Source organism: Orcinus orca, chromosome X, assembly GCF_937001465.1.
Source record: "Orcinus orca chromosome X, mOrcOrc1.1, whole genome shotgun sequence".
NCBI lineage: Eukaryota > Metazoa > Chordata > Mammalia > Artiodactyla > Delphinidae > Orcinus > Orcinus orca.
Genome location: NC_064580.1, coordinates 76,077,200 through 76,089,523, shown reverse-complemented (window position 1 = coordinate 76,089,523; position 12,324 = coordinate 76,077,200). Strand labels below are relative to the sequence as shown.

At 33.6% G+C, this 12,324-nt stretch overlaps 1 protein-coding gene across 2 annotated transcripts in view; it reads right to left on the bottom strand.

Moving 5' to 3' along the window:
* Positions 1–12,324, bottom strand: part of DACH2 (dachshund family transcription factor 2) — a 643,115-nt gene that overhangs the window by 130,843 nt on the left and 499,948 nt on the right. For both annotated transcript variants that reach the window (XM_049705106.1, XM_033411534.2), the window contains exons 7-8: positions 7,309–7,444; positions 4,721–4,804 (exon numbers count right to left, since the gene is read on the bottom strand). In XM_049705106.1, the coding sequence (XP_049561063.1) occupies positions 4,721–4,804; positions 7,309–7,444 (220 nt within the window). The remainder of the gene's footprint in view (positions 1–4,720; positions 4,805–7,308; positions 7,445–12,324) is intronic.

Sequence of the window (12,324 nt, the reverse complement as noted above, 5' to 3'; positions counted from 1 at the left end):
ATGTCATTTTTCCCAAATTAATCTGTAGTTTTAATGTAATTCCTATCAAAACCGCATCAAGTTTTTTTTATAGACATATACTATCTTTTATAAAATATATGGAAAAGTCACAGTCTCTAGAATAGCCATGAAAATCTTGGAAAAAAAGAATAAAATAGAAGGAGTAATTCTATCAGATATTAAAACTTACTATAGGGCTTCAATAATCAAGACTGTGGTACTGGTAGAAGGATAGATACATAGGTAAAACTGAAGAAGTAGTCCTGAATAAGTACAGATTACTGATTTTTGATAAATCACCACAGCAATTCAATGAAGGAAGAATAGCCTTTTCCACAAATGGTGCTGGAGCAGAAAAACAAAAAGAACCTTGAGTTGAGATAATGATCATAAACGTAAAAGGTAAAACCATAAAGTACAGAGAAGAAAACACAGGAGAAAATCTTCAGAACCTAAGGCTAGGTAAAGAGATTTTAGACTTGACAGGAAAAGCACCATAACAGAAAAAAATTACAAACTGGACTTCATCAAAATTAAAAACTTTTGCTCTGCATATGACCCTTTTAACAGGTTATAAAAATAAGCTACAGAGTGGGGAAAATATTTGCAAACTACATATTTGACAAAGGACTTGTATGTAGAATATGTAAAGAATTCTCATAATTCAACAAAATAAAAACAAACCAATTGGAAAATGGGGAAAATACATGAAGAGACATTTCATCAAATGTGATATACAAACAAGAGGTTCAATATCACTAGCCCTTAGAGAAATGAAAATTAAAACTGCAATGAGATATCACTACATGCACCTATGTGAAGAGCTATTTTTTTTTCTTTTTTTAAAAAAAGGACCACACGAAATGCTAGTAAAGATGTGGAGAACGTGGACCACTCATGTATTGCTTGTGGGGATATAAAAATGATCCAGCCACTCTGGGAGAGAGTTTGGCAGATTGTTATAAAACTACACATATACTTATCACATGACCCATCACTTGAGCATTTGTCCCAGAGAAATTAAAAGTTATATCTATATAAAAACATGTACATAAGTGTTTCTAGAAGTTTTATTAATAATAGACAAAAACTGGACACAATGAGATGTCGTACAATGGATAAATGGTTACACAAACTCTGGTACATGCATACCATAGAATACTACTCAGTAATAAAAAAGGAAAAACTATTGACACATGCAACAATCTGAACGAATATCAAGGGAATTTTGCTAAGTGAAAAAATGTCAACCTTAAAAAGTCATATACTGCATGATTCCAATTTTAGAACATTCTTAGGATGATGGAATTATAAAGATGGAAAACGGTGGTTTTCAGGGGTTAGGGATCATGGAGTGCAGAGGAGACAATAAAGGAATAGCAGGAGAGACATCCCTGTGGTGATAGAGCAGTCCTATATCTTGATTGTGCTGGTGGTTATACAAATCTAAACATGTGATAAAATTCCATAGAAGGATACATGCAGACATACACACCAATGAATTCATGTAAAACTGGTGAAATTTGAGTAACACCTGTGGACATAGCAATGTAAAACTTCTGATTTTCATATCGGGGTAAGATTATATAAGATTTTGCCATTGAGGGAAACTGGTTGAAGGGTTTACACAAGATCTTTATGTATTCTTTTTGGAACTTAATTTGAGTCCACAACTGTTTCTAAATAAAAAGTTTTAAAAATGAAGGCAATTCGAAGAAAATTTCCAGTAAGATATGTTTCTTCTTTCTCTCATTTCTATTTGGAATCACAGAATGGCATAAAATGCACAAAATTTTATCTTTCACTTTCCTTTATGTATTTTAATGTCATCATAAGTTTATTTGTAATGATGTTTATATTTTAGTTGGTGCAATACTTTAGTATCTCTTATTCATAAAATATAATATGCATCAGATATATTTTCCATTTTATCCAGGGTTATAATCATTTCCAAACACCTTCCATAAATGATTTACTGTAGTATCTGGGATTGTCTCAGGAATAGATTAAGAGGGAGAAGCATCTGATTGAATAGAAAGTATTTACATTATTATAGTGTCAATATATAGCCCAAGCCCTCCTCTAAACTGAATTAGCCTATTTGTATAAAAGTAAATACAATAGTACCTTTATTTTAGATGAGATATACTTTAGAGTCTTATGATCAAAGGATGTTAAAACTATTAGCTTTTCATCTGTAAACTGTGGACTGATTTAAAATGTAATGTTTCAGTGGACTCAAGTCATGTAATGTTTCAGTAGCTAGATGATACATTTATTGTTCCAATGTTTATACAGCATTCCAAATTTGACCATCATACTTCTTGTACATATAAAGTTTTCAATAGATACATTCAATACAAAATGCAAAATTTCAAAAAGCTCCTATTCCTGACAGCAGTTTGGGAGACCAGTGGCTGCCAAGGGAAGAGGGTCTTGTTTTGGACCTTTGCTTCCACATGGGTGAAGTAAGGTATATAGTCCCAAAGTCTCTACTCTAAAGAATCCCAGAACTGATTGCTAAAAATTATGTAACACAATGTCATAACATGTGATTGATTTGGTCAATTTGTTTGACTAAGTCTGTGGAAAAATAAAATCAAAGGCTTTATTTGACTGACGATTCAGTTTAGTCAAAATACTTGAGTCAAAACTAAAATAGCAATTCTGGTAAGTCATGTTGGACGTAGTCTAAATGGAACTCACTGCATGAAAGCCCAGATCATATAGACTTTGAAATGTCTGCATATGAAAATGTAAGGCAAAATACAAATTATCATTTGAGATATGTATCACACTAGCTGTCACCCAATTTTACAAGGTAGAGTAAGAGGCGGGCTACATGAAGCATACTTTAATCATTTTCTGAAAATGTCCACATAACAGCAAAGCTGGCATTTTATAATTTCCAGAGCTATAAATCATTTTTAAAATCACGATATTACTCAAAACAGATGTGAAAACATATGTTTGCTACAGTTGTATAAACTGCCTACTTGTCAAACTTAATAAATGTTGAGACTTCTACTTTAACTGCATTCCCTTTTAAGAACTAAAATCTATTTGAGGAAAATATATTTTATTTTAAGTACAAATGTAACTGGTAGAACTTAACATAGAAAATCTCATTTAAAAGAAAGTTTTCCATTATAACCAGAGAAGTACAGTTTAATATGCCACTCCAGTCTATTAATGTCCTCACCAGGATGTGTGACCAACATATTTGAAATGAATATAACTGTGCCATTCCACAGTAAGAGATTCAGAAATGCCAGTGCATACCACTGTGTATTTTATGAAAATCGGCTACTGTACATCTGTACTAGCACTCCAGCTGATTTTTAATAAGACACAGCAGTGTGTACTTGAACACTACAGCAAACAGGCCAGTCCTAAATGCCATTTTGACTTATGGGGTTTGCAGTTCTGACAGAATCATATGTATCACGTACAGCTTGAGATTTTCCTAGAAAATATGCTTTACTTCCAAGCTGTCCTTCACATAGTGATGACTTGCTAGGAAAGAAGTTTCAGGAACAAATTGTTTTTGAGTTATGAATGAAATTTCATCTTTAACTATAATTCCATTACCTGTGTAAGAGTTTGGGTAGTTTAATATACTGAACCTGACTTCCATTCTGACCACTTTTCTGAAATAAAGCATTTATATCTTGGTGCCCCAGAGGGTACAGTCTTTCAGTGTTTGGATAAAAAAGACAAAATATGTGGCAAGGAAACCAACAATGGACCAATGAAATTAAAATTATACATTATTCCAAATTCTAACTAAAATGCTCATCTAGGTCATTAGAAAGCAAGTTCAGTCTAGAGAAGAAATAAAAAAAATGTCTCCATTAACTCTTCAGCTCATGGAATGTTTTTTTCTGTATATTATGAGCATCTTTATTAAAGATGGAAAAATACACCCTATAGTGAAGTACAATCAGACCATCTGATGATCTGATAAATTACATGTTAGCTTATGTTCTTTAGCTTAGAGTTACTAACTCATGGTGATAGTAATAATGCATAGCCTATAACATATACTGATATATTTTCCTTTACTCTTACCTTTACAGCCTTTTAAACAAAGTTGTACTCAGTTTTCATATCAAGGAAGCAAGTCTTTGAAATTCTGACTTTCCCTACCTTCTTTAAACAGATATCCTAAGAAAAAATTGGATACTGTGCAGAAATGACACGTTTGTCAGTTGATTACAAGCCAGATTGATGTCATATCTATTAATATTATGGGTAAATACCTGATTGGAGCTGCTTGCTAAACTTTCCTCTGAAATGTCTAAATTATCATATACTTTTAAAATCACTTTTGAGTGTTGAAGGGAACATCTCTCCTCTATGACAGTAACTCAAGTTTTTCAAACATAACCATCAAATAGTGATTCATTTAAATATAGTCAACAAAGTGCATACATAATAAAAAGAGAATCAGATGTCTTGGAATAGGCATAATAAAAGGGCTTAGGGTAAAGTTTCCAACCATAGGCACAGAGAAACTTTGGACTAATATGTTATTTATAACATCAAATAAACAAGCTTCAGGTAAATATTATTTTTTTACTACTAAAAGAATTTATCCAAAGCCAGTATGGATCTGTTCTGACTTAGGGAAATGTGGATGCAATATACAGCAATGGAATGTTAATTGAGTTAGTATCTGATCTTTATATGTACATCAAATAAGCAAAAGTCATTTTACCTTTATTTTCCCTTTGGAATTTTTTGATGGTTGGTCCATTATCCTGATCAACGATAAGTTCCTCTCTATTGTTGGGCATCATAACTATAAATAAGAGATATAACCGAGTAATTTTATTGCAAAACACCCAAAAGAAAAGCAGAAAACCATTACATAAATACCTATTTTACTCCAATAACAACATGAATTTTATACACTTCTACTTCTGAACAAGTGAAAAGATTTTTGTTGTTCTGATCATACAATTTAAAAATCAATAAGCTGCTTAATCATATGAATTTTAAAGTATAATTAATACATAGTACATATATAATTTCCAACATATTTTCTTTAAATCATTTAAAATATTTCCTCTTTTGAAATTCATGTACAAATTAGTTATTTACCTCCATAATTAATAATATATTTCCCAAAATGCTTCAGAGAGAATTTTGCACTTAATCTCATGAGTTTAAAATAATTATGAATTTAGTTTACTTTGTAGAGTTTTTGCAAATATATAGCAAAATTAATAGATAAAATATAATTTTCTGGTAATTGTAGGTGCTTCTTCACAAGACATTTATATTGAAAGAGGAAAAACATGTCAATTTCAGTTTATCATTTAATTCTCTTTAGTTATATTTTATTAAAATGTTATATAGCACTATCAATAAAGTATGGTCACTTTAAACCAAAAATCATCAAACCTTTTAATTCACTTATAAACAATCGCACTATCACGCTTGGACAATTGTGGAATGTGCATAGAGAGTATAATTACTGCCGGTGGAATAAGAAATGTTTTATGTTGTCAAGATTTTTTATAATATTATATTGCTTTGGATATAGTTTATTTCTAAGTATGACATCTCTTACGATATGTCTATTACAGAGTACACATATTTCCCTGTGTGCTCTGCTTTTAGCCAGCACTCAATAAATAATCCTCTCTCTCTTTTTCCTCTCTACCGCCCTCCCTCATCAGTACAAAGATTTTCCTAATAGAAGAATGTATGTTTCTTGATTCCTTTATGGTCATCTGGCTACCCCCACAGGTCTTGCTCAGACTCTCTTGAATCTGTTGCACACAATATTGTAACTAGTAGTTTAGTCTGCATCCACAGAACAGAGTAAAGCTAGAAAACCTCTGTCACCTCTTCCAGGAATTAAATTTACTCCCTTATGGCCAATAGCTACAAGTTCTAATTCAGTGGTTAATTCTGGCTGCACATTAGAATGTCCTGAGAAGATATTGAAAAGCAAAACAGAACACTCCTTCTAGGCTCTGTTCCAGACGAGGTAAATGAGACCCTGAGCGTGTGGCCTGGGCATCCAGATTTGTAAATACTCCATAGGCGATTATAATGGGGAGCCAGATTTGAGACCCACTGGGATCACTATGAAGCTAAATAGTTACAAAGAATATATAATATTGACAAGCTAAGTGAGACTTGGATGAATTTCCACAAGAGAGAAATCATCTTTGTCCTTCCCCACCACAAATCCAGAACCTAACACCTTCCCTAATCCCTCAAATTCCTTTCCTCCCCCATAAAAACATTATTTTGGAGAGTCTTGAAGCAATCACTCTTATGAAGTGTAAAAATTTAGAGTTTACATTAAAAATGTCCCAATAGTAAGACTAAAAGAAGAGAAGATATTATTTTCCCTAAAGGAAATGGGTACTTAGGAAATTGGATTGTGTAGGTACAGAAGATTAATGAAGATTTTACCTAGCTCAATTTGTTCATACTTATTATATACCAAATGAGAATTTGTTATAGCTGAATGCACTGGGTAATGTCTGTATACCTGAGTAGGATCAAACAGCAGGAGATGATAAGTAATCAAGGTAAAGCCACACAGAGAAAAATAGTGCTTATCCTTCACATTTCCTTAGCGCTTTAAATTTCTGAAGGGTTTTTTTCCACATATTATTTCATTTGACCTCATAAAACTCCAGTGCAATAGGCAGAGCAGTAATTATATCCATATGTTAGGTAAAGATACTCATTGTGGTTAAGTGACATACCCAAGATCTCATAGCTAGTTAGTGCCAGACTGTGTCTAGATTCAAGTCTCCAATATGCCAGATCACTGACAATAACATTATAATATTTCTGGAATAGTGTCTGTGGTGTAAGACTTCTGAAACAATAAAAAAGAAACGTAGGAAAAATCATGTTAAAATTTGTGATCTGAATTGTTGAGATTATTGCAAATCATATATTGATTCACTTTTTAATCACTCTTACATGATCAACTGTCCAAAGGATATCTTATCTTCCATTATTCAAAGGGTGCTGTGAATATAGCAAGTGATTTGTATCACACTAGCTGCCAAGTACCAGCATATTGAATTAACATATACTCTACAAAAATCCCATCAAATTGTTCCCATGAGATCCAGTGATACAGTAAATGAAGCCCCTTCCAGAGAACAAACTTCTAACACCTTTTTTGTTGTTCATATTGCTTCTGTAATAAAGAATCACCACTTTTCAAAAAGCATCAATTCCCCTAGGTTTTTCTCCCCTCTCTATTGCCTAATGAAGAATTTCCTGAAAGATTATCTTTCAGTTCCTTGCTTCAGGTGAGATACTCACGCATTCTCTCTGAATGGTGATCCATCTGAGAGGGAGAGCTGGACACGCTGCTGCTGGGGTGGGAGGAGGTCTGGCTCCCAGGGCGATGACTCTCTTCCAGAGAAGGAGCAGGAGAAGGACTCTCTGGGATCCGTTCCTTACACAAAAGGAAACACAAAAGGAAATGTGATCTTGCACAAAGTTTTTCACGTTGGTGGAGTCCATAACATTTGAAATGTTGACCTTTCATCCTGAAAGTGCATACATCCATAATACTTGGTCTTAAACACATATCTTCAGACAAAACCATATTTTTTTGTTCTTGGGAAATTAATGGGATATTGTGAGGGTTAAATAAGAGAAAAAGATGAAAAGTCTCAGTGCTATGCCAGATACATGGTAGAGTATAAGAAAGGTTAGTTTCCATTTCCTTTCCTAGGAAATACGTCAAGGATTATGAAGCAAAGTGACTATTGTTAGTGAAAATTTGTTATTGTAAGCTTCTACATTGATATAATGTTCAGGCCATAACCTGGAGTGTGAGCTTACTGTCTGAGTAAAAAGATCCCCCAAAGGTAAACACCTGGAACCCTGGAATAAAACTTACAAATAGTGGTGCCTGGTACATGTTGTGTCTTTCTGCACTGACAAAACTTATGGCAATAATATACTTGTGATCTATCAGACCTTAGGAATTCATGTTGAATTTTGCAAACAAAATAGTTTGATAGTCACAGGACACAACGATGGGTTTTTGAAACTAACACTAAGACCTATCAATATCAGTTCATTAGTATTGTTTAGATTTTTATAGTTTTAAACTATGAATTTGAATAAAAATAACATTTCTTTTATATATCTCAACAGTAATGGTTATGGTTCTCAGGACTTTTGTGATAATTAATATTGCTAAAAACTCTGAAGTTATTCACTGTGCTTATGTATCACAAACTGATGAATAAATCTGAAAATCATTTAGTTAATTTGATCAATTAAAAAAACATATTGTAGATTTTTTGATGATGGCCATTCTGACTGGTGTGAGATGATATCTCATTGTAGTTTTGATTTGCATTTCTCTAATGATTAGTGATGTTGAGCATTCTTTCATGTGTTTGTTGGCAGTCTGTATATCTTCTTTGGAGAAATGTCTATTTAGGTCTTCTACCCATTTTTGGATTGGGTTGTTTGGTTTTTTGTTATTGAGCTGCATGAGCTGCTTATAAATTTTGGAGACTAATCCTTTGTGAGTTGCTTCATTTGCAAATATTTTCTCCCATTCTGAGGGTTGTCTTTTAGTCTTGTTTATGGTTTCCTTTGCTGTGCAAAAATCTAGAAACAATAAATGCTGGAGAGGGTGTGGAGAAAAGGGAACACTCTTGCACTGCTGGTGGGAATGTGAATTGGTACAGCCACTATGGAGAACAGTATAGAGGTTCCTTAAAACACTACAAATAGAACTACCATATGACCCAGCAACCCCACTACTGGGCATATACCCTGAGAAAACCATAATTCAAAAAGAATCATGTAACAAAATGTTCATTGCAGCTCTATTTACAATAACTTGGAGATGGAAACAACCTAAGTGTCCATCATCAGATGAATGGATAAAGAAGATGTGGCACATATATACAATGGAATATTACTCAGCCATAAAAAGAAATGAAATTGAGCTATTTATAATGAGGTGGATGGACCTAGAGTCTGTCATACAGAGTGTGAAGTAAGTCAGAAAGAGAAAAACAAATACCGTATGCTAACACATATATATGGAATCTAGGAAAAAAATGTCATGAAGAACCTAGGGGTAAGACAGGGATAAACAACAGACCTACTAGAGAATGGACTTGAGGATATGGGGAGGGGGAAGGGTAAGCTGTGACAAAGTGAGAGAGTGACATGGACATATATACACTACCAAACGTAAAATAGATAGGTAGTTGGAAGCAGCCGCATAGCACAGGGAGATGGGCTTGGTGCTTTGTGACCACCTGGGGGGTGGGATGGGGAGGGTGGGAGGGAGGGAGACGCAAGAGGGAAGAGATGTGGGGGCATATGTATATGTATAGCTGATTCACTTTGTTGTAAAGCAGAAACTATCACACCATTGTGGAGCAATTATACTCCAATAAAGATGTAAAAAAAAAACACATTGTAGTGTTTATCCATATATGCAATAAATGTGACTCAGTGATATATATGCTGGGACAGAGAATGTTTATTCTATAAAATATTTAATTAATCCATAATAAATTTCTTAAATTAAATGTTCTGTCTAATTATGTGTAATTACAACCTCAGTATTCTAATCATAACATTAAAAATTAGTTTGTCAAATATGTGCTTATACATTTTCACAATGATTTTGCACAAGAGGCCCAAAACAGATAAACTCCTTAAAGGAAAACTGCTTAATGCAAAATTAATATTATGAGAGTTAAAGGTTATTATTTCATTAGTGGAAATTAGCATTTTGCAATGTCTATCATTGTGGCAGAGAGAATAGTGCCTCTCTGCCCTGCCAAAGATGTTTAGTCCATATCCTAAGAGCTAGAGCCTGTGAATATGTTATCTTACATGGCAAAATGGACTTTTCAGATGTGACTGAGAACCTTGAGATAGAGCTATTACACTGGATTATCTTGGGGCAGAAAGGAAAGTCAGAGGAAGATATGATTATGGAAGAATGGTCAGAGAGATAAGCTGGAAAAGGCAAGGAAATCGATTCTTTATTGGGAGCTTACAGAAAGAAATGCACTCTTTCCAGCAGCTTGATTTTAGCTCAATGATAGCCATGTCAGACATCTGACCTACAGAACTATAATATAATAAATTTGCATTGTTTTAAGCTACTTAATTTGTCATAATTTGTTACAGAAACAATAAAGAACTAATACAGTCATCAATGTAGTATGTTCATTTTTAATGTTGTTTTATATATTATTATTTAGCATTTAGCTAACATTTGATAATTTTAATGAAATGAACAGCAGACTTTGTGTATATTAGCTACAATATGATATAGTTATTAAATACCAATAATTGTAAATATATACTACACCTTAAAGGCTCTATGACTTTTGTCATGCTTCAAAAACAATGTTTTAAGACAGAGAAATATATATTTCATTTATATTTAGTATACAGTTAAGTATACAGTTGCAATACTATGTACACAGGGCAAGATCAAAAGACAATATAAGCAAAGCAGAAGAAGAGAATCATTTTTTTCCAAATAATTATATTTGTATTTTGGAGGGAAGGTATGGAGATGGGCAGCAAATTATATATAGACTTTATACCACATTGTTTTACTTTTTGAAAAGACTAGTAGTTCATCAGCTGTGAAATTCAACCTGAAGTGTAGTGATTAAAAATATAATCCCTAAATAGCACGTGTACATACACACACACACCCTTACGAAAGGAATTTCATATATGAGGTCAAAATTATTTTTTGCTTTTCACTGTTGTGTAGTTTCAATGATTCTATTCTAAACTATGCCCATTCAGTCTTTGAATTCTAACATTGGATATTTGCTGAAAAATATGTAATTTAATAGCTATGTTTATCTCTAATGGACCTGTAAGTGAATGGATAGAGACAAAGTACAGCAGTTACTGAGCAAAAATAGAACTGAACAAACAAAATCACTGTGTAGTGGCAAACAGGAATAATACACAGCAATATATGCTGCCATAATAAAAATGGAAAATTTGGGAGTGATTCATAAAGTTGATGGTTTGGAAAAGCAAGAGAATTCAAGTGACAGTGATACTTGATCTTGCTCACCCTGCTTATAAAATGAAAGCTCATACTGAATTTTTTAAAAATTGGAAGAACATCTACACAAATAGAAAGTACTATAAATAATGAGAAAAAATACAATGCTATAAAGAGGAATCCTCCAAAATGTTTAAAATTTTCATATGAACAAATAATATGAACTCAAATAATTACTCTTAAACACTTTCTTTGACATTTTGAACATTACATTAGGTGGAAAAATAAATTAACTTTGAAAACATGACTTAGAGCTACAGTAGCATTTTGCATAAAGTCATATTTCTGCTTTAATATTTTGTAGCCTGCACTTTCCAAATTCGATCAAGGTTCAATTCATTGTTATTGTTTCCTAAGAGGTCAGACTTTTTTCACAGACTTTTTTCACCATGTAAACAACATTAGATGAATCCAGTGCCTCATACTGATTAAGAATTAGGTGGGTTTAAAAAAGTAATCTGTGGCTTCCCTGGTGGCACAGTGGTTGAGAGTCCACCTGCCGATGCAGGGGACCACCTGCCGATGCAGGGGACACGGGTTCGTGCCCCCGTACGGGAAGATCCCACATGCCGCGGAGCGGCTGGGCCCGTGAGCATGGCTGCTGAGCCTGTGCGTCCGGAGCCTGTGCTCCGCAACGGGAGAGGCCACAACAGTGAGAGGCCTGTGTACCTCAAAAAAGAAGAAAAATCTGTAGGAAACTGGGAATGTTTAATTTTGCCTAAAATAATGAATAGTTCTATAAACAATTTCTACTTTGCAAGTAAGCAGATCCATTTTTCAGCCCTGTAATCAGTATGCATCTATTTAGCTACTTAACTGCAATGTGTTTTGGTTCATTAGGTGGCTACTGTTGTGTCTCAGTCTCGTTAAATTTTCACAGCAAGTTAATCTGTTTTATTACAAATGAGAACACAAGTGATAATGTCTTCACCATTTTCCAAATACAGGGTTAACAGTATTTGCAACAAATCAATAAGGGCATTTAAAAAGGAAAATTGCAAATCTATAACTCCATTTTACTCATTGATGACATAATTTTATTTGGCATTTATGAGTTTTACAACACTGTTACTCTTCATGTATTTCATTTGTGCCCCATCAAAAACAGCTGTAGCTCTTCTGAAACACTGCAGAAGTTTTCTCCATATTCAGTCAAAGTAGCAAAGGAGGGAGATTTCCAAAACTGATACATACTTACCCAATCAATCCCCACTTTCCCCTGAAATTAGTAAAATTATCTGCAATAATAA